The sequence below is a fragment of the Trichomycterus rosablanca genome, chromosome 1 (assembly GCF_030014385.1).
Source record: "Trichomycterus rosablanca isolate fTriRos1 chromosome 1, fTriRos1.hap1, whole genome shotgun sequence".
Classification (NCBI taxonomy): domain Eukaryota; kingdom Metazoa; phylum Chordata; class Actinopteri; order Siluriformes; family Trichomycteridae; genus Trichomycterus; species Trichomycterus rosablanca.
Genome location: NC_085988.1, coordinates 10054351 through 10081311, shown reverse-complemented (window position 1 = coordinate 10081311; position 26961 = coordinate 10054351). Strand labels below are relative to the sequence as shown.

Below are 26961 nucleotides of genomic sequence, written 5' to 3'. Positions count from 1 at the left end.
GGAGGGGATCATGCTCTGCTTCAGTATTTCACAGTACATATTGGAGTTCATGTGTCCCTCAATGAAATGTAACTCCCCAACACCTGCTGCAGTCATGTAGCCCCAGACCATGGCATTCCCACCACCATGCTTGACTGTAGGCATGACACACTTATCTTTGTACTCCTCACCTGATTTCCGCCACACATGCTTGAGACCATCTGAACCAAACAAATTAATCTTGGTCTCATCAGACCATAGGACATGGTTCCAGTAATCCATGACCTTTGTTGACATGTCTTCAGCAAACTGTTTGCGGGCTTTCTTGTGTAGAGACTTCAGAAGAGGATTCCTTCTGGGGTGACAGCCATGCAGACCAATTTGATGTAGTGTGCGGCGTATGGTCTGAGCACTGACAGGCTGACCCCTCACCTTTTCAATCTCTGCAGCAATGCTGACAGCACTCCTGCGCCTATCTTTCAAAGACAGCAGTTGGATGTGACGCTGAGCACGTGCACTCAGCTTCTTTGGACGACCAATGCGAGGTCTGTTCTGAGTGGACCCTGCTCTTTAAAAACACTGGATGATCTTGGCCACTGTGCTGCAGCTCAGTTTCAGGGTGTTGGCAATCTTCTTGTAGCCTTGGCCATCTTCATGTAGCGCAACAATTCGTCTTTTAAGATCCTCAGAGAGTTCTTTGCCATGAGGTGCCATGTTGGAACTTTCAGTGACCAGTATGAGAGAGTGTGAGAGCTGTACTACTAAATTGAACACACCTGCTCCCTATGCACACCTGAGACCTAGTAACACTAACAAATCACATGACATTTTGGAGGGAAAATGACAAGCAGTGCTCAATTTGGACATTTAGGGGTGTAGTCTCTTAGGGGTGTACTCACTTTTGTTGCCGGTGGTTTAGACATTAATGGCTGTATATTGAGTTATTTTCAGGGAAGAATAAATTTAAATTTACACTGTTATATAAGCTGCACACAGACTACTTTTCATTGTGTCAAAGTGTCATTTTGTCAGTGTTGTCCCATGAAAAGATATACTTAAATATCTGCAGAAATGTGAGGGGTGTACTCACTTTTGTGATACACTGTATGTATAGATGTATATATGTGTATGTATTTGCATGTGTGAATATGTATGTATATGGGTGTATATGTGTATTTGCATGTGTGAATATGTATGTATATGGGTGTATATGTGTATTTGTATGTGTGAATATGTATGTATATGGGTATATACTGTATGTGCATGTACTGTATATATATGGCTATATTGGCCTAATTGTGCAATATTGTCACATGTCACTTTACTATTTAATTTACATTTACATTTTCAGCATTTAGCAGACGCTTTTATCCAAAGCGACTTACACTATGAGCAATTGAGGGTTAAGGGCCTTGCTCAGGGACCCAACAGTGGCAACTTGGTGGTGGTGGCGGGGCTTGAACCGGCAACCTTCTGTTTACTAGTCCAGTACCTTAATCACTGAGCTATCACTGCCCAATAATTTAATTACTATTCAGTTTTTTACACTAGCAATATACCACATGCATCATTACAGTTACCAGTTATTCATTCTATGTAAATCACAAGAAAGACTCGGTTCTATTTTTAGTTTTCTGTTTGCTTATGTTTTGTTTTGTACTGTTAATTATTTGTTGTATTATGCTACTGGGGCTTTAATTTCCTTCGGGATCAATAAAGTATCTATCTGTCTGTCTGTCTGTCTGTCTGTCTGTCTATCTATCTATCTGTCTGTCTGTCTGTCTGTCTATCTGTCTGTCTGTCTATCTATCTATCTATCTGTCTGTCTGTCTGTCTGTCTGTCTGTCTGTCTGTCTGTCTGTCTATCTATCTATCTATCTATCTATCTATCTATCTATCTATCTATCTATCTATCTATCTGTCTATCTCTCTGTCTGTCTGTCTATCTATCTGTCTATCTGTCTATCTGTCTATCTCTCTATCTGTCTATCTGTCTATCTGTCTATTTATCTATCTGTCTGTCTGTCTATCTATCTATCTATCTATCTATCTATCTATCTATCTATCTATCTATCTATCTATCTATCTATCTATCTATCTATCTATCTATCTATCTAATCATTACACAAAGTTTATCAGTTTACAAGTTCATATCAAACACAGTCTTGGACAATTTAGTGTCTCCAATTCACCTCACTTGCACGTCTTTGTACTGTGGGAGGAAACCGGAGCACCCGGAGAAAACCCACGCAGACACGGGGAGAACATGCAAACTCCACACAAAAAGGACCCAGACCGCCCCACCTGGGGTTCGAACCCAGGACCTTCTTGCTGTGAGGCAACAGTGGTGTGTGTGTGTGTGTGTGGTTCACAGCCACTTAAAACATCTTCAGCACACCTAAAAGAGACTGTCGAGATTCTCCCAGACAAAGTGGTCAGGGTCCACTAACCGGGAGTCAGATCAGCAAGTCCGCTTAATCAGTTTTGGACGGCGTCTGTTTTTAAACATCAGATTTTTATAATCTGGTCTTTTTTAAAAATGGGAAATTGTAAAAGGTTCATTATTTTTGCGATATAAAATTATATGCTAAAATTACTGTTATGCTACTGAATTACTTACTGAATTTATTAAAAAGTAATAAATTAAAGATCTTTTGATGTCACACATTCTAAAACAGAGCTGCTTCATTTCCCCCCCTTGTGTGTTACTTCCTGTTTAGACCATGTGGTTTATACCACCACTCGCAAATGTAAATAAGACATTTTTATTGTGTGGTTTCATTTCCTGGTCACTAACAGCAGAACTCAACAACAAAACAACAAAACAACAACTGCTGTGTGTTTCAGATTAATTGAGTTTTTATTATCAATTATATCTTATTAGACAAAACAGAATAATGTGTTTCACTGAAGTAGTGCAATCTGTTATTCTACTGCTCTAGAGTCCTCTGGTGGAGTACTTTACATCATACAGGATTCATGTCTGTATACGTTTTGTTATGTAGTGTATTTATGCATGATTATACATATTATCAGGTATTCATTCATTCATTGTCTGTTTTATCCCATTTGGGGTCACGGTGGGTCATTCACTGTTGTTGGGTTTTGTAAAATTTAGTTTAATTCTAAGAAGAAGAATTAAATATTAAATGTTAAATATACAGATACACGTGTACAGTACAATTAAATTCTTTTTTTGCATATACCAGAGCACAGGGTCAGACATTGTCAGGTAAATGGCCACATACCAGAGCCTGGATTTGAACCGAAAATCTTCTGACTGATAGACCAAAGCTCCACTCACTAGTCCCGCACTGTCCTATTTATTAGGAACACAGGCTCTGTTTGCACTGGTTGTAGGTGTACAGTTAGAGAGTAAAGCTGTTTTTATGTTTCGTGCTCATACATGTTGTTAATCTTCATCTTGTCTTCCTCTATCAGTGGACACTTCGGTCACATGACGCTGTTGGCTCACACCAGTCCAAACTCTGAACATCTGTGTAGTCAGTCATACCACCCACACCCACTCATACCCTGTTACACCTCCTGGGTTCAGAGAAGATTCAAGAGCAGTTACTCCATCTACTGGTTCATACAGGGACAATTCATTATAAACACTACAGAGGGTGGACAAAATACTAGAAACAGCAGAACCAGTCATCTTATCCTCTTATCCTCAGTCACTATGATCAGAACCACCACCACCAAAAAGTAAACTTTAAAAACACCAGAGGGACAAGTGATGGGTTGTATATATCTTTGAGGTTGATTTAAGTTTTGTGATCTTCTGGGAGCAATTAATAACAATTAACTGTTATTATACAATTAGAAGCATCATTTCAGTGAGCACATCCACATACACATTGTTATTTGTCTATCTCCTGAAAAGAATCCTGATCACAAATCTATTGTTTGGTTTTCTGTAAGTGTTCTGCAGTTTGTCTTCATACTTCAAAATGTTTCTTCCCAAAATCTGCAATTTTAGTCAATAAGTAAATTATATATTTTTTTTATATTAGATTATAATTACAATCTAATTGTCGGCTTTATATTTTGTTTAAAGTTTCATTCTTCACCCAGAATTGGCATAAAGTGTTTAAAATCCCAACAACATTATTGTACCTGATATACCAGTCCAAATTCTTGAACAACCCAGTGTAGCCACCCACACCCACGTATACTCTGTTACACCTCCTGGGTTCAGAGGAGATTGAGGAGCAGTTACTCCATCTACTGGTTATATAGGGACAACTCATTATAAACACTACAGAGGATGGACAAAATACTAGAAACAGGAGCATCCACTGGTGCAGCAGAGGATTTTTAAAGACTGCAGTTTGTCTTTATACTTTAAAAACATTTATTTTTAAAACGTGCAACTTAAATCAATTTATACAGCATTACTGGAGTATCTCTGTTAAACACGAACAAACTCCTGTCCACATTTTATCTGCACCATATACAAATATTAAAATTTTAAAGTTTTGCACACAATAATCAGTAAACAACAGTGTATAGTACAATAGTGCATTATAATGTGCAGAAGTTTGTTCCCTGTAGATCACTGGTACAGGGCTGCTGGTTTTTATACAAACCAGGTACAAGCGACTCCCAATTCCACTTGCTTTATCAGTTGGTCTTGGTTTTTAAACAAATAGCTAGTGGAATCAGGTGAAGCTCCTATATGGCTGGTAAATAAAACCTGTAGTGTAGTGTAGTGTAGTGTATAGTGTATAGTGTAGTGTAGTGTAGTGTAGTGTAGTGTATAGTGTAGTGTAGTGTATAGTGTAGTGTGTAATGTAGTGTAGTGCAGAGTGTAGTGTGTAGTACAGTGTGTAGTGTATTGTAGTGTGTAGTGCAGTGTGTAGTGTAGTGTGTAGTGCAGTGTGTAGTGTAGTGTGTAGTGCAGTGTGTAGTGTCTTGTAGTGTGTGGTGCAGTGTAGTGTAGTGCAGTGTGTAGTGTAGTGTGCAGTGTAGTGTAGTGTGTAGTGCAGTGTAGTGTAGTGTAATGTGTAGTGCAGCGCAGTGTGCAGTGTAGTGCAGTGTGTAGTGTAGTGTGTAGTACAGTGTGTAGTGTAGTGTGTAGTGTAATGTAATGTGTAGTGCAGTGTGTAGTGTAGTGTAATGTGTAGTGTGTAGTGTAGTGCAGTGTGTAGTGCAGTGTTCCCTGTAGATCACTGGTACAAGACTGCTGGTTTTTATACAAACCAGGTACAAGCGACTCCTAATTCCACTTGCTTTATCATTTGGTCTTGGTTTTTAAACAAATAGCTAGTGGAATCAGGTGAAGCTCCTATACGGCTGGTAAATAAAACCTGTAGTGTAGTGCAGTGCAGTGCAGTGTAGTGTATAGTGTAGTGCAGTGTATAGTGTAGTGCAGTGTGTAGTGTAGTGTGCAGTGCAGTGTGTAGTGTAGTGTAGTGTAGTGTGCAGTGTAGTGCAGTGTGTAGTGTGTAATTTCCTTCGGGATCAATAAAGTATCTATCTATCTATCTATCTATCTATCTATCTATCTATCTATCTATCTATCTATCTATCTATCTATCTATCTATCTATCTATCTATCTATCTAGTGCAGTGTGTAGTGTAGTGTGTAGTGTAGTGCAATGCAGTGTGTAGTGTAATGTGTAGTGTAGTGCATTGTGTAGTGTAGTGTGCAGTGTGTAGTGTAGTGCAGTGTGTAGTGTAGTGCAGTGTGTAATGTAGTGCAGTAGTGTAGTGCAGTAGTGTAGTGTAGTGTAGTGTTTCGTGTAGTGTAGTAGTGTGTAATGAAGTACAGTGTAGTGCAGTGTTTAGTGCAGTGTAGTAGTGTGTAGTAAAGTACAGTGTAGTCTGGATGAGATGTGTTAATATAGGGTGAGGTTCTTCTTAAATAATCACAATCTAACTTAAAAAAACTGAACATGGATGGCTTTTAAAATAGAAATCATTAATGGAAAATAATTAGAGCACCCTACCTTCACAATGCATAATAATGACCTGAGAGTTCGTGCAGCTCACATGTGCTGGAAAGTAGGAGACTAGGGGCACCTACTGGTAGGGAATAGTATGTCATGATGGGTGATAAATGTGTTACTTTAGCTCGCTACACCTTGATGACCCTAGATCACTTGCTAGTTCCCGTGGCATCAGTGAGTCACCTAACGGCAGCTTGGTATCCAATGCCCATTCAGGGTTCTTTCAAACACATCAAGTTAAAGATGTTTAAAAATTTAGTGGAGCTTCTGAGTGTGATCTGATGATTGATGACTGCAATATCTGTTGGACACTTGGGCTCTTCCACCTGACATTGGTTTTGCTACAGTGTCAGTGGAGAAGCCAGGAAAATGGTCTTAAAGTTACCCAGCCATGAGCAGACATCAGAGAAAGTGTTTAATGAACTATGTCCCAGTCCAGTTAGCAAATTTATCAGGGCAGCCTTTAAAATGAAGCCTAAAACTTTACTTGCTGAACTGTTCCTGGTTAAAGATGTGTCTGAGACTCTCGTGGAGAGGGACCTGAGTGGTAATAAGTCACAAACTAGAACCAGTCACTAGACGACTAAATCAAAGCTGTGCTGAGTGCTTACTCCATGTCCCCCAGTGTAGATACTGATCCAGACTCACTTCAGTGGTGGAACCAGTACACAGGCTCGTGTTCCTTTCAAGAAACCTGTAAAGAACTTTTTGTGGTTTTGCACTTTTCTTAATGTAAGGAGGTTTTGCTACACATTACTTAAAGTGAGTTTGTGAGCTATGCTTAAAAAAGGATATACCTAATTAAGATTTCTATTTAGTTTTATTTATTGTTAATTATTGTTATATCGTTATTGTTATTAAGTTTAAGTCCCTTGAAAGGATGAGTATAGGTCGTGCTATTAATACTTTTGCATTTCTGCAGTCTTTTAAATTAAAATGCAAAGAAATTGAAAGAACAAACAAACAAAAAAGTCAAATCGCCCCAAGAAATGTGTTGAAATGTGTTGAGTACGAGTCTCTGATAACTATAGGACACTATCCATAAGTCATCCCACCAAGCTCTCTTCATCTGCGATAACCAGTACCAGTTTCTTGCCTTGCCACTGTTCACACTGGTGCAGCTTTTGCCAAAATTACTTAAACACTGATCATGCCATAAATAACACAATCATGTGTATAAAGTGGCGTAAAATCTAAATGAAATAATTGGGTTGTTTTTTACATGTACTGAGAATAACACACAAGTAATTAAAAAATCACTGAAATACAACTGAAAACAGTTAAAATCAATAAAAAATACAATAAAACCTGCACTTTAGTTTAACTTCTTCATTGTTTTCCTCCTAATTGTTGAGATAATTGATCTTGGAACACTGTATTCCTTACCAAGTTCAGTACCGGCGACTGTGCTGTTATTTTCTATGAAGTGTGACGGCGTTGCACAAAACTTAACATGACTTATTATACTAATACAGCGAGTGAGGAATTTTATTAGTGGAGAGACTTATGAACAGTAATAATGAAGAGAAGTTTAGTGCTACTGTCTCCTTCTTTTACTACATTAACCCACATTAAGTTTTATTTTGAACCAGAAGCGTTTTAGACTCTGGGAGAAGCTGATTCTGATTCTCACAGTTACTCAGAAGCTCGAGCTGTAACACAAGTTTAACAGTTTACTGCTTGGCTGTCAGGCCTGTTTTTGTGTGTTTTCTACCTGAAGGAAATGCCGAGTTTTTAAGGCTTTTCATTTAGAGAGTTTATAAGATAAGAGAAAATGTATAGTTTAATATAGTATCAGAAAACAGCTAAATGCCTTGAGGATATTTTACCATGCTTAAATTATTTTAAAAAAAAACTATGAAAAAAATATGTGATAGTTTCAGTGAGTGTAAGTAGGAATGCAGATCTGTAATGTCATTACCAACACACTGTATTTCTGTTGCAAATGTTGTTTACATTTACCATTATAAATTTTTACTAATTCTGATCTGTATTGATTCAAGTTGGAGAGAAAAGAGTCCATGTTGGTCTCCAAAGCTTTCCAACACAAAATAAACAGATTATACTGCAGCCAAAATACGTAAAATGTAATTGTTTGTATTTTATTGTGTCATTATTTAATACATTTGTGCCTTTTTGGCTGTAAAGCTCTGTCCACACACACAAGAAGTTTAAGGGAAACGTCAAGTTTAATGCTACACATTTTTCAATGCAGGGCGAAGTCGAATGTTCTTGAAATTTGGTGTCTTGAGTGGGAAAAAAGTTTAGAAAATTTGTTTAAAAAACAAATGTAAATGCCTTTTTAAAAACTTCACTTTCATGCTACCCTGTGTAGGACCAGAGAGACAATCCTCGTTTATCGGAGAGCTTAATGCCATGAGAGGAGTACAGGAAGTCCTGTCATAAAATAAATACCAACAGTTATAAAATGTAGAGAAGCCTGGCTGCTATCATGAAGCAGCACGACACAGTCAAACTGATCCCATGCACAGTAACTCAATATGCATTAACACTGTCCCGTGTCTTAATTACATTATGAGTAAATACATGCATGGTCTTGTGTATCACACGATACATTGTACACATAGTGTGTAATTATTTACACAATACATAAGTGCATTACTTAAAGAGAACTTTTAAAAGTTTTTTATCTGTTCCCTGAATGGATCAATAAAGTCTTACGTAGAACAATGGCCAGTAGCACATTACTGTCTCACATTAATGCTATTGTATATGGGTGTACCACTCCTCACCCATAAACACCATGTGTTATACTCTCTCTGTTCTCCTGTACTAGCCTCATGCTCTACTAGTCTCTTTAAAAAGCCTTCTGCTTCTCTCCGATCTCAAGAAAATCTGTAATGTGTCCTCAGTTGTATCGGTGTGGCTGGAGATCACACTGAACTCTCCTCTTGTTTCATTTGAGTCGTCCTGGGTTTCTGTAGCCTCTACAATCCTGGGGATCACATATAAGACTGAGATTAACACCGAATCACCTAGTCAAAGACATGAGTCTGATGTTAATGATCAGTGGTCCTGGATAGACTGTCTGATTAACAACTACATACAAGAGAAACAGTATAATAAAGGTACAAAAAGAGAGACAAATCTGGAACTGCTCTGGAACTGACAAACAAAAATGTGTTTATAATGAACAGGAGACTCATAATTAAATATAGTTCAGTGGGTCAGAAATGAGTTGTAGGAAAATGGCCAATAGTGAACGTAGCACTACACTGATCAGCCATAACATTAAAACCACCTCCTTGTTTCTACACTCACTGTCCATTTTATCAGCTCCACTTACCATATAGAAGCACTTTGTAGTTCTACAATTACTGACTGTAGTCTATTTGTTTCTCTGCATGCTTTGTTAGCCCCCTTTCACCCTGTTCTTCAATGGTCAGGACTCCCCACAGAGCAGGTATTATTTAGGTGGTGGATCATTCTCAGCACTGCAGTGACACTGACATGGTGGTGGTGTGTTAGTGTGTGTTGTGCTGGTATGAGTGGATCAGACACAGCAGTGCTGCTGGAGTTTTTAAATACTGTGTCCACTTACTGTCCACTCTATTAGACACTCCTACCTAGTCGGTCCACCTTGTAGATGTAAAGTCAGAGACGATCGCTCATCTATTGCTGCTGTTTGAGTCGGTCATCTTCTAGACCTTCATCAGTGGTGACAGGACGCTGTCCACGGGGTGCTGTTGGCTGGATATATCTTTGGTTGGTGGACTATTCTCAGTCCAGCAGTGACAGTGAGGTGTTTAAAAACTCCAGCAGCGCTGCTGTGTCTGATCCACTCATACCAGCACAACACACACTAACACACCACCACCATGTCAGTGTCACTGCAGTGCTGAGAATGATCCACCACCTAAATAATACCTGCTCTGTGGTGGTCCTGTGGGGGTCCTGACCATAGAAGAACAGGGTGAAAGGGGGCTAACAAAGCATGCAGAGAAACAGATGGACTACAGTCAGTAATTGTAGAACTACAAAGTGCTTCTATATGGTAAGTGGAGCTGATAAAATGGACAGTGAGTGTCCACTGGTTATGGCTGATCAGTGTAACCCTTTAATATATGTTTGTTACTGATTGCTTTATTAGCTGTGAAATGTTAAAGGAAAATAAACATATAAAATATTTTGAGGGGAAAATCTGTTGTTCAAAACCGTTATTAATGTGAACCTGGGGGTCAAACAAACCACAGTTCTGGATTCTACTGTGGTGTCTGGAACTGTGCTGGAGGAACTAAACAATATTCGTGTTTAATAAATAACAGTGAAAAGCTAAATCCTGGTTCCTGCTGTTATAAATTAAAGGTTGTGCATGAATTTGCTTTCTAAGTGCTACTTCGGTCAGATGTTAATTTTTGTGTGTTAACATTTCACTCCCACTTTCACAATAGTACATATCTGACATGCAGGACACTTCTTTAATTAGGTTGAAGGTATGGCTCTCTTCATTTGTAAGTCTGGGAGCTTTTACCTTGAAAAACATATTTGCTCAGGCAAGGTTTCAAAGTAAAACCTGCATTACTACTTGTGTCAGCTACACCTTATTGTCATATTGCTGATTTGCTTTTTGCCTTTTCCTTTTTACATGTATGAATTTGTTTTATCAAAGTGTGATGACCACAAAGTGTCATTTGTATTTATATGTTTTATTTTATTATTATTATTTGATTTAAATCTGACACTTTAATCCTCTTGCGTGTTGATCCAAGATGGCGGCGCGTTAACACGCAGCGGCCGCTCTGGGGTCGAAAAACGGTGTTTTTTTGTTGTTTTCAGAAAAAGTTTGTAAGTTTGTTTAGGACAGTTTTGTTTATAAACGTATGGAAACCACTTTTGACTCAGTTTACAACCGCCAGACACTGCTACAACTGAGGAAACAGTCAGAAACTAACCTGCGGGATGATCTGCGGCGAACTCTGCATGGACTCTGCCTACTTCGCGAACCAGGCCTACAGTCCTCGGTGTTACCTGAAGCAGGTGACCGGGGGAGGGGGCGCCGCAAGCGGTGCTCGAGGAAGCTGAAGCGTGGAAAGCGAGCCGGGGTCCGTGCTAGGCTAAAAGCTAACCCAAGCCGGCCGGCTCTACCATCGTTATTCCTCGCAAATGCATGCTCTCTGGAGAATAAACTGGACTGTATCAGACTTCAGCGAACGACCCAATGTGAGTACAGAGACTGTTGTGTTTTAATTTTCACTGAAACATGGCTTAGCGACAACATTCCAGACAGTGCCATTCAGCTAGACGGGCTAGCATCGTATCGCGCCGATAGAAATGCAGCTCAGTCCGGTAAAACACGAGGAGGAGGCGTTTGTGTTTACATTAACACCGAATGGTGCAAGGACTCTGTGCTTGTTGTGGCGTACTGTTCTCCGATGGTGGAATTTGCTGTTGTTAGATGCAGACCTTTTTATTTACCACGGGAATTCACCAGCGTGCTTATTGTCGCGGTGTATCTCCCACCCAGCGCGAACGCGAAGGAAGCATTAAGCGAACTTTACAGAGCCATCAGCGAACTACAGACCATTCATCCAGACGGACTGTTTATTATCGCTGGGGATTTTAATCATGCAAATCTCAAGTCTGTTCTCCCTAAATTCCATCAGAATGTGGACTTTGCTACGAGAGGAGCGAACACGCTGGATAATGTTTACACGAACATTGCCGGTGCGTACCGGGCGGAGCCCCGCCCCCACCTCGGATACTCAGACCACATCTCTGTAATGCTAATTCCAGCATACAGAGCACTCGTCAGGCGCTCCAGACCTGTACAGAAACAGGTGAAAACCTGGCCAGAAGGATCCATCTCTGCTCTTCAGGACTGTTTTGAGTGCACTGACTGGGACATGTTTAGGGAGGCTGCAACATACGGCGATTACACTGATCTAGAGGAGTACACGACTTCAGTGACCTGCTACATCAGCAAATGCATTGAGGACGTCACTACCACTAGAACCATCACTTCCAGACCCAACCAGAAGCCGTGGATGACTCCAGAGGTGCGTGCACTGCTGAGGGCCCGAGACTCCGCTTTTAAAGCAGGTGACCAGCTGGCTCTGAAAACAGCGAGAGCGAGACTGTCCCGGGCGATCCGAGAAGCAAAGCGCGAACACGGCCAGAACATCCACAGCCACTTCCAGAACAGCGGTGACACACGGCGCTTGTGGCAGGGCATCCAGGCCATCACCAACTACAGGACAACTCCACCCGTCTGTGACAGTGATGCCTCCCTTCCAGATGCGCTGAATGACTTCTACGCTCGGTTTGAGGCGCAGAACAACATGTTGGCGAGGAAGATGATCCCACCTTGTGACGACCAGGTGCTTCGTCTCACCACAGCGGACGTGAGGAGAACTCTGCACAGAGTCAACCCACGGAAAGCTTCTGGACCAGACAACATTCCTGGCCGAGTGCTCAAAGGATGTGCAGACCAGCTGGCAGATGTATTCACTGACATCTTCAACATCTCCCTGAGCAGCGCCATCGATCCAACGTGCCTCAAGATGACCACCATCGTACCCGTGCCAAAGAAGTCATCTGTGTCATGCTTCAATGACTATCGTCCCGTAGCACTCACGCCTATCATCACGAAGTGCTTCGAGAAACTAGTCATGAGGCATATTAAGACCCTACTGCCTCCCACCATGGACCCACTGCAGTTTGCGTACTGTCCTAACCGCTCAACGGACGACGCCATATCCACTACACTCCACCTGGCTTCTACACACCTGGACAGAAAGAACACTTACGTCAGGATGCTGTTCATAGACTTTAGCTCAGCATTCAACACCATCATTCCTCAGCATCTAATTGGAAAGCTGAGCACACTGGGCCTGAACACCTCTCTCTGCAACTGGATCCTGGATTTCTTGACTGAGAGACCTCAGTCCGTCCGGATCGGTAAGAACACCTCCAGCACCACCACCCTGAGCACCGGCGCTCCCCAAGGCTGTGTGCTCAGTCCACTGCTGTTTACTCTGCTTACGCACGACTGTACAGCAATGCACAGCTCGAATTCCATCGTTAAGTTTGCAGACGACACAACTGTGGTGGGACTCATCAGCAACAACGATGAGTCAGCGTACAGAGAGGAGGTACAACATCTAACGGACTGGTGCCAAGTCAACAACCTGTCTCTGAACGTGGATAAAACCAAAGAGATGGTCATTGACTTTAGAAAGACACTAAGGGACCACTCCCCACTGCACATCGACGGCTCATCTGTTGAGATCGTCAAGAGCACCAAATTTCTTGGTGTTCATCTGGAGGAGAATCTCACCTGGACCCTCAACACCAGTTCCATCACCAAGAAAGCCCAGCAGCGTCTCTACTTTTTGAGAAGACTGAGGAAAGCCCATCTGCCACCCCCCATTCTCACTACGTTCTACAGAGGAACAATCGAGAGCATCCTGAGCGGCTGCATCACTGTCTGGTTCGGAAATTGTACTGCGTCGGACCGCAAAACTCTCCAGCGAGTAGTGAGGACAGCTGAAAAGATCATCGGGGTCGCTCTTCCATCTCTCACGGACATTTTTAACACCCGCTGCATCCGCAAAGCTCTCAGCATTGTGGATGATCCAACCCATCCATCACATGGACTTTTTACTCTGCTCCCATCTGGGAGACGATACCGCAGCATCCGGACTAACACAACCAGACTGTCTAACAGTTTTATCCCTCAAGCAATCAGACTCCTCAATTCAGTACTGTAACAATTTCCTCCGGAAATTTTCTGCTGCCACACACTAAACTATGCTATTGTCTGTTACTATGTTACTATGCACAAGTTACTATGCACAAGTTTCTTTAATTTCTGCACCTTACTCACATTTTTGCACCTTATTTAATTTTTAAGCACCTTATCGGCATTGCCGTTTTACGCTGCTAATGTACAACATGTCACTACCTCATGAACCATTGTACCATCTATTCACCATCATGTACTAACACTTGTCTTTAGTCCTGTCTTCTAATTACTTGTTTAGATTAGGGATAATTAGGAATATCTTTTGTAGTTATTTATTATAGGATTTTTGTATTTATTGTTGTATTTACACTGTTTTGTATTTATACTGTTTTGTCTTGCACTTTTTGTACTGTGTTACACCGTGATCCTAGAGGAACGCTGTTTCGTTTCAATATGTACTTGTATGTAGCTGAAATGACAATAAAACCTCTCTGACTCTGACTCTGCTTCCATAGTGAACATTTCATTTTCCAAGTTGCAGTAAACAACAGTCCAAGAACACAAATCTGTTGTCAAGTTTTTTTTGTTTTTGTTTTTATTGAGAAATGGAAAGACGTTAGTAAGTAAGTACAAGTCAGCCTAAGTGTTTCGTAAAACGGTGGGTTTTTAATCGTTTTTTAAAGACAGCAAGAGACTCAGATGTTCGGACAGACAGAAGAAGTTCGTTCCACCACTTGGGTGCCAGTAAAGAGAAGAGCCTTGATTTTCGTCTTCCTTTAGTCCTGGGTGCAGGATCAAGTCGAGCGAATTGTAGAAACGACCTGTTTTGTGTTTGAGGTTAGTTTAGCACTGGAGCTACGAGGCTAATGCTACTTCTAAATAAGAGAAGGTTCAAGCCTCCAGTTTACAGTGTATAAACCATCACACACACTTGTTAAGTAATATTAATCAACCATACTAAATGACCAAAAGTATGTGGACACTAACAATCCATTGCTAACAGATCTCTAAAGTCAGTAAAAGAAAACAGTATGACTGCACCCCTCCTAATCAGAGTTCAGCCACATCCATTTCTAACTGATGGTGTAAAATACTGACAAACGTTTAGTAGATTTCTGGTAGGTTGGTCAGTGAGATGATTTACTACTGTTACAGGTTTTCTGTTTTTGGAGACAGTGGTTCTTACTGTGGTTTGCTGGAGTCCCAGAGCATTTAGATTCTCCTGCAGTAATTTAGCTTGGTGTACCCAGTCATGTACAATTACTGTTTTTATTACACAGGGCCGGATGGTATTATATAATGTTTTATCTCGTCTAACTACACGTGGTATTTATTCAGTTTGTCTTATCTAACAACTGAGTTTTACAAATACACAACAGTAGAGGGAATCAGGAAGGGGCAAATACTTTTATCACTGCACTATATGTAAGGTCTGAGATCTGATTCATTATAACAGCTGTATAATAAAGTGTAAATGTTTATCGGGTGATAACAGTGATCAGTGTTTCTAATGATTGATTATTTTGTTACTGATGATTATTTTCTGTTCTACTGAAAATGTAATACTGTACTTACCATCAACTGAGAGATGAACAATCTGGATCGAACGCAGTTTAAAAGAAGAGATGCCTCTTGCCACCTCATAGCATTTATAGACTTTCTCGTCATTAACATTGACATTTTTCAACACCAGAGAACAGTTTCCTTTATTCAGCTCGTCCTCAGGAACGTCCACACGACCCTCATATCCCTCACCATGATTCGAGATACCAAACAATTGCACAAACACTGTCTCATTATCATTCTTCCACTCAACATGTGGTATTAGATGATACTCTGTGTTACATTCACAAGGCAGAAGAGCTGTGGAACCCACTCTGGCAGTTACGTTGATCTGATCTTTAAGGATGGAGCCTGGAATAAAATAAATAAAATCTAAATAAACTGGAGCTGATAATTAACAAAACTCTTATATCAGAAGAATTCTGTTGGTTGTATTTTATAGAAACTGTTCACTCAGCATTACAGCTCCAGCGTCTCTTATTTAATAGCTTTTATTGTGGACCAGGAAAATTTTAATATTCTGTGTACAGACATTACAAAATAAATAGATAAATAAATTAAACAGTAAATAAAAAAATCACATAATATATAAATACAGTGCAGTAATAGTAAATACAGTATAAATTACATTAAAAGTAATTCACTGCACTGGTTCTGAATAAATAAAAAATGATTTCTAAGAACGCATAAGTCATGTCTAATTGTAAATTACATTTGGTTAACGAGTTGTTTAAGTAACTAAGGGGGCAAGTACTTTTCCCCCACACAGAGCCAGTTGGTATTAAATAATGTTTTTACTTTAATAAAGATAACAATAAATTTAAAACTACACATTGTTTACTCAGCTCATCTTTGTCTAACAACTTAAATGTTACAATTATGCAAACAAAAGAAATCAGGAGCAAAACGAAATCTGTAAAATTTGTACCTGTAAAAAATAAATGTGTAACTGTAAAAAAGATTTGTACCTGTAAAAAATAAATGTGTACTTGTATTTTCGATGTGAGAATAAAAACATTGCAGCACAGTTTCAAATCTGCCCGCCACGAGTTTTGCAACAAATATCTCAGTCAGCGTGTTACACCTGATCTGTACCTGTAGCTGCAGGGGCGGGGCTTAGGGGGCGGGACAACTGGGGAGATAGACGTAATTACCGACCAATCAAAGGAGCTGGTTTTTAGAGCAGCAAGAAGCCTGTCAATCACAAAGTTTCAGTGTAGCTGGATCAGAAGATCATAACTCATAACATTATTAGTGATGCTGTGGGTTTTATGTTGAATGTTGCTTGTGTGTTGTCTGCGTGTTAATGTGTTCATGTGTTTAACTCTGCTAGTTTTATACTGGACATTCACCAGACATTCGAGTTTCTTTCATCTCGTTCTCGGCTACAAAACATTCAAAAGTGAATAAACCTGCACGAACTGACTCTGCAGTAAACAAAGCACAAACTACAATCTAATATGTTTTTAAAAGTCTTTCTGTTTATTTTTATTTAACGCTATTTCGTGGTTGTGAGCTTTATCTGCCTTGAAAAGCCAAGGGAGCCTCTCAAAAGTGCATGAAGCCAGGTTATAGTTCTGTATTACCTAGTGACATGTACCATTCACCACAACTGTATTAAGTCTTACAAACGTACATTTTTATATTTAAAAAAAGGTTGTAGTAGTTACCATGTCACTTGCACTACTTACTACAACTATTTTACACAATAGTCTTACAGCAGTGATAAATCATACAAAGTCCTACAGCATGAGTATAATAATAAAGAATAAAATATAGAAAATTTTCATTGCAATTTACATTGCTTATTACATTAAAATGTACGTTTAGATTTTTTTACATGATGTATTTGACTGTACCGGTACTGTAGGACTTAATACAGGTGTGGTGAATGGTACATGTCACTAGGTAATACAGAACTATAAGAGCTTCATGCACTTTTGAGAGGCTCCCTTGGCTTTTCAAGGCAGATAAAGCTCACAATCACGAAATAGCGTTAAATAAAAATAAACAGAAAGACTTTAAAAACATATTAGATTGTAGTTTGTGCTTTGTTTACTGCAGAGTCAGTTTGTGCAGGTTTATTCGCTTTTGAATGTTTATTAACCGAGAACGAGATGAAAGAAATGTCAGGTGAATGTCCAGTATAAAACTAGCAGAGTTAAACGCATTAACACATTAACTAGCAGACAACACGCAGGCAACATCCAACATAAAACCCACAGCAACACTAATAAGGAAGTTATAACATGAGTTATGATGTTCTGATCCAACTACACTGAAACTTTGTGATTGACAGGCTTCTTGCTGCTCTAAAACCAGCTCCTTTGATTGGTCGGTAATTGTCCCGCCCCCTGCGCCCCTAAGCCCCGCCCCTGCAGCTACAGGTACAGATCAGGTGTAACACGCTGACTGAGATATTTGTTGCAAAACTCGTGGCGGGCAGATTTGAAACTGTGCTGCAATGTTTTTATTCTCACATCGAAAATAAAAGTACAAATGTATTTTTTACAGGTACAAATCTTTTTTACAGTTACAGATTTTTTTACAGTTACAAATTTATTTTTTACAGGTACAAATCTTTTTTACAGTTACAAATTTATTTTTTACAGGTACAAATCTTTTTTACAGTTACAGATTTTTTTTTTACAGGTACAAATCTTTTTTACAGTTACAGATTTATTTTTTACAGGTACAAATTTTACAGATTTCGTTTTCACAGGTGCAAAACTTTTGCTACATATTTACCTCCATACAAATACTTTTATCACTGCACTATATGTAAGGTCTGAGATCTGATTCATTCTAACAGCTGTATAATAAAGTCTAAATGTTTATTGAATGAAATCAGTGATCAGTGTTTCTGACTGATTATTTTGTTTCTGATGATCAGTTTCAGTTCTACTGAAAATTAAACACTTACCAACAACTGAGAGATGAACAGTCTGGATCAACGATCCAAAAAGTCTCTCCGGGTGGTAGCACCTATAGATGTTCTCATCATCAACATTGACATCCTTTAACACCAGAGAACAGTTTCCTTTATTCAGTTCATCTTCAGGAACGTCTACACGACCCTCATATCTCTTACCAGGATACGAGATATCACCCAATCGCTCAAACACTGTCTTAAGATAAATCGCCCACTCAACATGTGGTATTAAATACCCTGTGTTACATTTACAAGGCAGAAGAGCTGTGGAACCCACTCTGGCAATTATGTTGATCTGAGGCTGTTCAGAGAAGGAGTCTGTAAGAAAATAAATAAAATCTAAATAAACTGGAGCTGATAGTAAACAAAACTCTTAAATCAGAAGAATTCTGTTGGTTGTATTTAATAGAAACTGTTTACTCAGCATTACACCTCCAGCATCTCTTATTTAATAGCTTTTAATAGAGATGCATGAGTACTGATACTGGTATCGGGTATTAGCCCGATACCGTGCTCATTAACTTGTACTCATACTCGCAAACGAGGCTCCGATACTAAACATCCAATACCGTGTGCCTAGTGCACGTTGCTGCGTTATGCCTGGTTCACACTACACGATTTTTGCCCTGATTTTCGCTCGGCGACTGGTCAGCGCTAGATTTGCCGGCTCGGGAGCAACTCAGCGTTCGCTCGGCGATCAAAACTCAGTAAATTTTAATATTCTGTGTACAGACATTACAAAACAAATAAATCAATAAATAAAACAAAGTAAATAACAAAACCACATAATATATAAATACAGTGCAGTAATAGTAAATACAGTATAAATTACATTAAAAGTAATTCACTGCACTGGTCCTGAATAAATAAAAAAATCATTCCTAAGAATGCATAAGTCATGTCCAGTTGTAAATTACATTTGGTTAACGGGTTGTTAAAGTAACTAAGGGGGCAATCCCCCCCCCCCCCACACACACACACAGAGCCATTATTCAATAATGTTTTTCCTAATAACAATGATGTTTGGGTCATTCCCGGGATTGACCAGGATATACACTGTGATGTCCAGCCTGTTACGTATTAGGTGATAACTGGGTGGACATTCTGACCGCTCATCCTCCACAGTTATTTTCCCTCCAAACAGATCATGTGAGCTCCAGGAAATGATGTCAGGATGTAAAACAGCTCTTTATTATAAGAGACAGTAGTAAGAAATAACAGGGTGGACAGAAACTTGAGGGACGAGTGAAAAACCCTCATAATCAGCAATAACATCAAACTCATAAAGAAAATAAATACAGAGTTTAGAGGAACTGAATCAAACCTGTTAAACAGTATTGAAGAACTGAGATATTTTCATGATTAAAGCTCATACATCATCACTAAATCAGAATGTACAGCACTGGGGATCATGGGAAATCCTGCTATCTAACAGATAAAAACAGTGTGTATGAAGTTAATTTATTGGGGGGGGGGGGGGGGGGGGTAGAAAACATTGTGTTTGGTATTTAAACACTAAAGTGTTTATTATTTCAGTAAGATGTTTAGAAAATTGTATTGTTTAAAATGTTATTTCCTGCTGCAGCTCCATAAAGACGTTGTTTGATAAGTTCAGAGTGGAACCAGTGGCTGACCTGAATGATCTTAGCCTTGATTAGCACAAAGCTAACCACAGCTGTAACAGAACGTTCACGTATTTAACACACAGTGTGTTGGACTTTAGCAGGGTCTCCCTCAATTTAAAAATGGATTTTGGCAGCAGATGATCCTCAGTTTCTCTTCCACATCACCAACTACACAGTATTTAAGTAGAGTCTGCCATGTTTTCATTTGTGAGTAATATTCACTTCTGTTATTTAAAGTTTTAATGATTGTGTTTCATCGTTTCTTCCTGATATTTTTACCTTGTTTGTGTTTGTAATGAGAACAGTGAAATATTTCACCAGAGCATCTTTAACACATGATGAACACAAAATGATACAAACTGTGTTCATGTTCTGCCAACACAAAAAGTAGAAAGATCTGATCATTTTATATCAATGTAAAACATATAAAAAAATTAAATAAAGTAAACTGAGATTTTTCAACCTGTCCATAAACCTCTTGATAGACTCATTAGGAATTACATTGTACAGTGTGATCACTGGTTCTACTGTGCACATGACAATAATAGTCTTGAATTATAAATCTAATTTAAAACCATCCAAGAAAACCTGAATAAACAGAACCAGTGAAGCTTCTCTTTTTTATTATTATTTATTCATTATTTATTAGTTGTATTTCTTTCTGTCTTTTCCTGTCTTCTGCTGTAACAAGTTAATTTCACTAAGCAGATCAATAAAGTCTGATCTTATCTTATTTAAAAGCTTTAAATTCAGACCAGAGACATTTTTATATTCTGTGTTCAGACGTATGTAAGAAGTGATTACTGAACATTCAACTTGTAGCAAAGAAAAAAATCACTTTAATATTCACTCACCTCTGGTAGAGTCTGAGTCTGAACTCTGTGTTGTCGTTTCTTTGGCTAAAACAGAGAAATCTGTATTAATTTTACAGTCTTAGCATCATCATAGCTCTCCTTTCTGTAACAATACTAAATAAACTTTTAATTATAATTATACTTTTACTTTTAATTATAATTATGTTTGGGTCATTCCCGGGATTGACCAGGATATACACTGTGACGTCCAGCCTGTTACGTATTAGGTGGTAACAGGGTGGACCATAACAGGGTGGACATTCTGACATAAAATTAGCCATTAGCTAGCAAGTGAGCAAAACCATGCTAGCATAAAAGTGAATACAGACAAAGAATTCTCTTCTTTTTAGTGTGATTATTTTTAAAATGATTAAATTGTTGCCACTGTTGGGCCCTTAAGCAAGGCCCTTAACCCTCAACTGCTTATATTGTACATTGTACATTTACATTTTCTGCATTTAGCAGACACTCTCATCCAGAGCGACTTACAGAAGTGCTTCCATAGTGAACATTTCATTTTCCTAGTTGCAGTAAACAGTCCAAGAACACAAATCTGTTGTCAAGTTTTTTTTGTTTTTGTTTTTATTGAGAAATGGAAAGACGTTAGTAAGTAAGTACAAGTCAGCCTAAGTGTTTCGTAAAACGGTGGGTTTTTAATCGTTTTTTAAAGACAGCAAGAGACTCAGATGTTCGGACAGACAGAAGAAGTTCGTTCCACCACCTGGGTGCCAGTAAAGAGAAGAGCCTTGATTTTCGTCTTCCTTTAGTCCTGGGTGCAGGATCAAGTCGAGCGAATTGTAGAAACGACCTGTTTTGTGTTTGAGGTTAGTTTAGCACTGGAGCTACGAGGCTAATGCAACTTCTAAATAAGAGAAGGTTCAAGCCTCCAGTTTACAGTGTATAAACCATCACACACACTTGTTAAGTAATATTAATCAACCATACTAAATGACCAAAAGTATGTGGACACTAACAATCCATTGCTAACAGATCTCTAAAGTCAGTAAAAGAAAACAGTATGACTGCACCCCTCCTAATCAGAGTTCAGCCACATCCATTTCTAACAGATGGTGTAAAATACTGACAAATGTTTAGTAGATTTTTGGTAGGTTGGTCAGTGAGATGATTTACTACTGTTACAGGTTTTCTGTTTTTGGAGACAGTGGCTCTTACTGTGGTTTGCTGGAGTCCCGGAGCATTTAGATTCTCCTGCAGTAATTTAGCTTGGTGTACCCAGTCATGTACAATTAAGCAATAGAACACGAGAGGGAGTGTGTTATCACTAATAATATCACGGCTGTGATTCGGTCGCAGATCATCGTAGATCATCACAGCCGTGATGTTATTCATGATAACACACAATCTCAAGTGTTCTATTGCTTTTATACAAGTTTTTACAAAATAAAGAAAGAAAATAAATTAAAGAAGACCTGAATTTCATAATAAATATGCTTTAATATTGACAATACCTTCCGCCAAAAAGTAGTTCCACAACGAATATAAAGTTTAACACTACAAAGCAGACATCCCAAGTTGCAAAAACTCATTTCAGGGAGGTAAGAACAACTACAAGAAAAAGGTAAGAACCTCAGAAGGGAAAAATAAATAAATAAAAAACCTCTTGCACACAACAAAGGATTATGGGTGATAAGAGAACTCTTAGAAGCTGCTAACTGAGCTATTATACTAACTGTTCGCGTCACAAACACATTAAAGTTCCCTACGTAGTGCACTAGACTGTGTATCAGATCATGAGTTTATGTTCGCTACATAGTGCACTAGATAGTGAATTAGGCCATTGGTTATGTTCCCTATACAGTGCGATAGATTGTATATCAGATGACGGATTTAAAACGTGATCGGGAGCTGTGTCGCCTGCGTGCACGTTTGTGTGTGAAGTATTATTAAAAAGAAATACAGGAGATAAACTGTTCAGTAGAGCTTTGTTTTATTGCATCCTTAAACTGAACCCACGCATGCGTATACGGCCTCAAGCGTAACTCCGTATTCTGTGTTAACCCTTTAACGTCTTAAAGGCAAATTACAACAGTGTGCATGAAGCTTGACGTTACTGGCAACGCGTCAGCGGAGTAATACCTTTATTGTGTGAAAAGGCCGTGCGGTTATCACCAATATCAGCACAGTTAGAACGCTTCTCAACCAATCAGATTGTAAGGTCGGAACTACCTGTTGTATAATTACTTTATTATTACACAGGGCCGGATGGTATTATATAATGTTTTATCCCGTCTAACTACACATTGTATTTATTCAGTTTGTCTTATCTAACAACTGAGTTTTACAAATACACAACAATAGAGGGAATCAGGAAGGGGCAAATACTTTTATCACTGCACTATATGTAAGGTCTGAGATTTGATTCATTATAACAGCTTATAATAAAGTGTAAATGTTTATTCGGTGATAACAGTGATCAGTGTTTCTAATGACTTATTAGATATTATTAGAATAATGATTATTTTGTTACTGATGATTATTTTCTGTTCAACTGAAAATGTAATACTGTACTTACCATCAACTGAGAGATGAACAGTCTGGATCAAAAGCGGTTTAAGAGGATAGATGTTGTTTCCCACCTCATAGCATTTATAAACATCCTCATCATTAACTGTGACATTCTTCAACACCAGAGAACAGTTTCCTTTATTCAGCTCGTCCTCAGGAACGTCCACACGACCCTCATATCCCTCACCATGATTCGAGATACCAAACAATTGCTCAAACACTGTCTCATTATCATTCTTCCACTCAACATGTGGTATTAGATGATACTCTGTGTTACATTTACAAGGTAGAAGAGCTGTGGAACCCACTCTGGCAGTTATGTTGATCTGAGGCTGTTCAGGAAAGGAGCCTGGAATAAAATAAGCAAAATCTAAATAAACTGGAGCTGATAGTAAACAAAACTCTTATATCAGAAGAATTCTGTTTGTTGTACAGTCATGACCGAAAGTGTTGGCACCCCTGAAAGTATTTCTCCCAGAAAAGTTATGTTATACACATGTTTATTTCCTTTGTGTGTATTGAAACAACACAAAAACAGGGGCAAAAAGGCAAATTTAACATAATTTCACACAAAACTCCAAAAATGGGTCGGACAAAGTTATTGGCACAAATTGTGGATAAATAACTTCGTTTCAAGCAAGTGATGCTCGTTTAAACTCCTGTGGCACGTAACAGGTGTGGGCAATATAAAAATCACACCTAAAACCAGATAAAAAGGAGAGAAGTTGACTCAATCTTTGCATTGTGTGTCTAAGCATGGGGAACAGAAAGAAGAGAACAGAACTGTCTGAGGACTTGTGGAACCAAAATTGACGTGGACGGAAGAGAAATCCTGATGAAAGGTTGCAACGCCGGATAGACTGGATAGTGGATAGGCAGCCCCAATCAAGTTCCAAAGAAATTCAAGCTGTCCTGCAGGCTCAGGGTGCATCATTGTCCGTCGACATTTGAATGGAATGAAACGCTATGGCAGGAGACCCAGGAGGACCACACTGCTGACACAGAGACATAAAAAAGCTAGACTGCAGTTTGCCAAAATCCTTCTGGGAAAACGTCTTGTGGACAGATGAGACCAAGATAGAGCTTTCTGGTAAAGCACATCATTCTACTGTTTACTGAAAACAGAATGAGAAAAGAACACAGTACCTACAGTCAAATATGGTGGAGGATCAAAGATGTTTTGGGGTTGTTTTGCTGCCTCTGTGCAAGGCATCATGAAATCTAAAGATTACCAAAGGATTTTGGGTTGCAATGTAGGGCCCAGTGTCAGAAAGCCCAGCGTAGGGCCCAGCGTCCTAGGTCATGGGTCTTCCAGCAAACATACTTTAAAAAGCACCCAGAAATGGGTGGAAACAAAGCGCTGGAGAGTTTTGAAGTGACCAGCAATGAGTCTGGATCTAAATCCCATTAAACACCTGTGGAGAGATCTTAAATTGCTGTTGGGAGAAGCACCCTTCAAATATGAGAGGCCTGGAGCAGTTTGCAAAAGAAGAGTGCTCCAAAATTCCAGTTGAGAGGTGTAAGAAGCTTGTTGATGGTTATAGGAAGCCATTGATTGCAGTGTGCAACCAAATATTAAGTTGAGGGTGCCAATAATTTTGTCTGGCCCATTTTCATAATTTTGCGTGAAATTATATCCATTTTGTTTTTTTTCTCTGCACACAAAGGATATTGCAATAATTTTCTGGGGTGCCAACACTTGTCACAACTGTATTTTATAGAAACTGTTCACTCAGCATTACAGCTCCAGCGTCTCTTATTTAATAGCTTTTAATGTGGACCAGGGAAATTTTTATATTCTGTGTACAGACATTACAAAATAAATAAATTAAATAAAAAAATCACATAATATATAAATACAGTGCAGTAACAATAAATACAGTATAAATTACATTAAAAATAATTCACTGCACTGGTCCTGAATGAATAAAAAATTATTTCTAAGAATGCATAAGTCATGTCGAGTTGTAAATTACATTTGGTTAACGGGTTGTTTAAGTAAGTAAGGGGGGTTTAAGTAACTTTTTTCCCCCACACAGAGCCAGTTGGTATTAAATAATGTTTTTACTTTAATAAAGATAACATTAAATTTAAAACTACACATTGTTTACTCAGCTCATCTTTGTCTAACAACTTAAATGTTACAATTATGCAAACACAAAAGAAATCAGGAGCAAATACTTTTATCACTGCACTATATGTAAGGTCAGAGATCTGATTCATTATAACAGCTCTATAATAAAGTCTAAATGTTTACTGAATGAAATCAGTGATCAGTGTTTCTGACTGATTATTTTGTTACTGATGATCAGTTTCTGTTCTACTGAAAATTAAACACTTACCAACAACTGAGAGATGAACAGTCTGGATCAAAGATCCAAAAAGTCTCTCCGGGTGGTAGCACCTATAGATGTTCTCATCATTAACTGTGACATTCTTCAACACCAGAGAACAGTTTCCTTTATTCATCTCGTCCTCAGGAACGTCCACACGACCCTCATATCTCTTACCAGGATACGAGATATCACCCAATCGCTCAAACACTGTCTTAAAATAAATCGCCCACTCAACATGTGGTATTAAATACTCTGTGTTACATTTACAAGGCAGAAGAGCTGTGGAACCCACTCTGGCAATTATGTTGATCTGAGGCTGTTCAGAGAAGGAGTCTGTAAGAAAATAAATGAAATCTAAATAAAATGGAGCTCATAGTAAACAAAACTCTTAAATCAGAAGAATTGTGGTTGATTTTATATAAACTGCTCACTCACCATCACAGCTAACAAACTGCAAAATGCAGATGTACAGGAGAAACATCTGGATGTTTATGACTGTCAAGAAGAATGAACAAATAATGACTTTAACAAAAGTGATGTTCATGTTTTATAGTTGGTCACACTGAGCCCTATTTAAAGGTTTCATATTCAAGATTTTGTTTTTAACTGTAAATAACTGAACACTGCAGGGGTCTTGAATAGATGGACTACAGTCAGTAATTGTAGAACTACAAAGTGCTTCTATATGGTAAGTGGAGCTGATAAAATAAACAGTAAGTGTAGAAACAGGGAGGTGGTTTTAATGTTATGGCTGATCAGTGTAGATAACATTTGTATTTAATGAACTGTTGATTCTGTAGATAAAGGATCAGGTGTGACTGAACAGCATTTTCCTTTTGTGTTACTTTGATCTGTTTGATATTAAATGTAGTTTAATGATCTGAATCGTGTAAATTTGTGTCAGTGCTTGTATGTCCATGTCCATCAGTTAAAAGATACAATAAACAACTGCAGGACCATAACGAAATCATGTGTTTGTATTCAAAACAACTCAACAATGGACAAATGTAATTTAAAACCTAAGCACATTTCATTAAAACATAAAAGTAACAAATACTTATTTTTTCCTCTGTAGACTTACTAATTACTATTTATTACAATTAAAACCTTAGGCCAAACACGTTACTATATTTAGCGATCAGACTACATAGTCACATGTACATAAACTATTGGTTAATATATAATATACTGGTTTAATGGTAATTAGATGGATTATATAGAGTTTACACTCACCTTAGAATGAAGAACTGTAATACAAGAACTAAAGTTAGTTTTGTTTTGAACACTCGCCTGACATTCGAGTTTCTTTCTTCTTGTTCTCGGCCAGTACTGATCAAATATGACTAAAACAGCATAAACTTACTCTGAAGTAAACAAGGAACAAACTACTTAAACGTTCTTTTGTTGATATTTAGTTAACGGTGTCTTAAAATAAAATGCGAAGTTTATCTGTGTTAGAGGAGCGTCTAATAAGTCAAGCTGGG

At 38.6% G+C, this 26961-nt stretch overlaps 1 protein-coding gene across 4 annotated transcripts; it reads right to left on the bottom strand.

The window, feature by feature from the left end:
- Positions 1–8036: 8036 nt before the first annotated feature.
- Positions 8037–26961, bottom strand: LOC134334542 (butyrophilin-like protein 2). 4 transcript variants are annotated; one of them, XM_063017021.1, is made up of 9 exons: positions 26711–26961; positions 25913–25972; positions 25770–25810; positions 25484–25688; positions 23149–23490; positions 20616–20660; positions 18128–18454; positions 15217–15555; positions 14245–14462 (listed from the first exon to the last, which is right to left on the bottom strand). In XM_063017021.1, the coding sequence occupies exons 2-9, from the start codon at positions 25956–25958 to the stop codon at positions 14308–14310; spliced, it is 1500 nt and encodes a 499-aa protein (XP_062873091.1). In that variant the 5' UTR covers positions 25959–25972; positions 26711–26961; the 3' UTR covers positions 14245–14307. The 4 variants fall into 4 exon arrangements, with proteins under 4 accessions (XP_062873165.1, XP_062873091.1, XP_062873006.1 ...); XM_063017095.1 differs by lacking the exon at positions 14245–14462 and adding an exon at positions 8037–8892 and having other exon boundaries at positions 25484–25810; XM_063016936.1 differs by having other exon boundaries at positions 25484–25810.

Excerpts from the sequence above, each read along its gene's own strand:
- LOC134334542 (XM_063016936.1), bottom strand. The coding sequence starts at position 25,958 with ATGTTTCTCCTGTACATCTGCATTTTGCAGTTTGTTAGCTGTGATG. Across the intron at positions 25,811-25,912 it reads GCAGTTTGTTAGCTGTGATG|ACTCCTTCTCTGAACAGCCT; the intron begins GTGAGTGAGCAG and ends ATTTTCTTACAG. Across the intron at positions 15,556-18,127 it reads TGTTCATCTCTCAGTTGTTG|GCTCCATCCTTAAAGATCAG; the intron begins GTAAGTGTTTAA and ends ATTTTATTCCAG.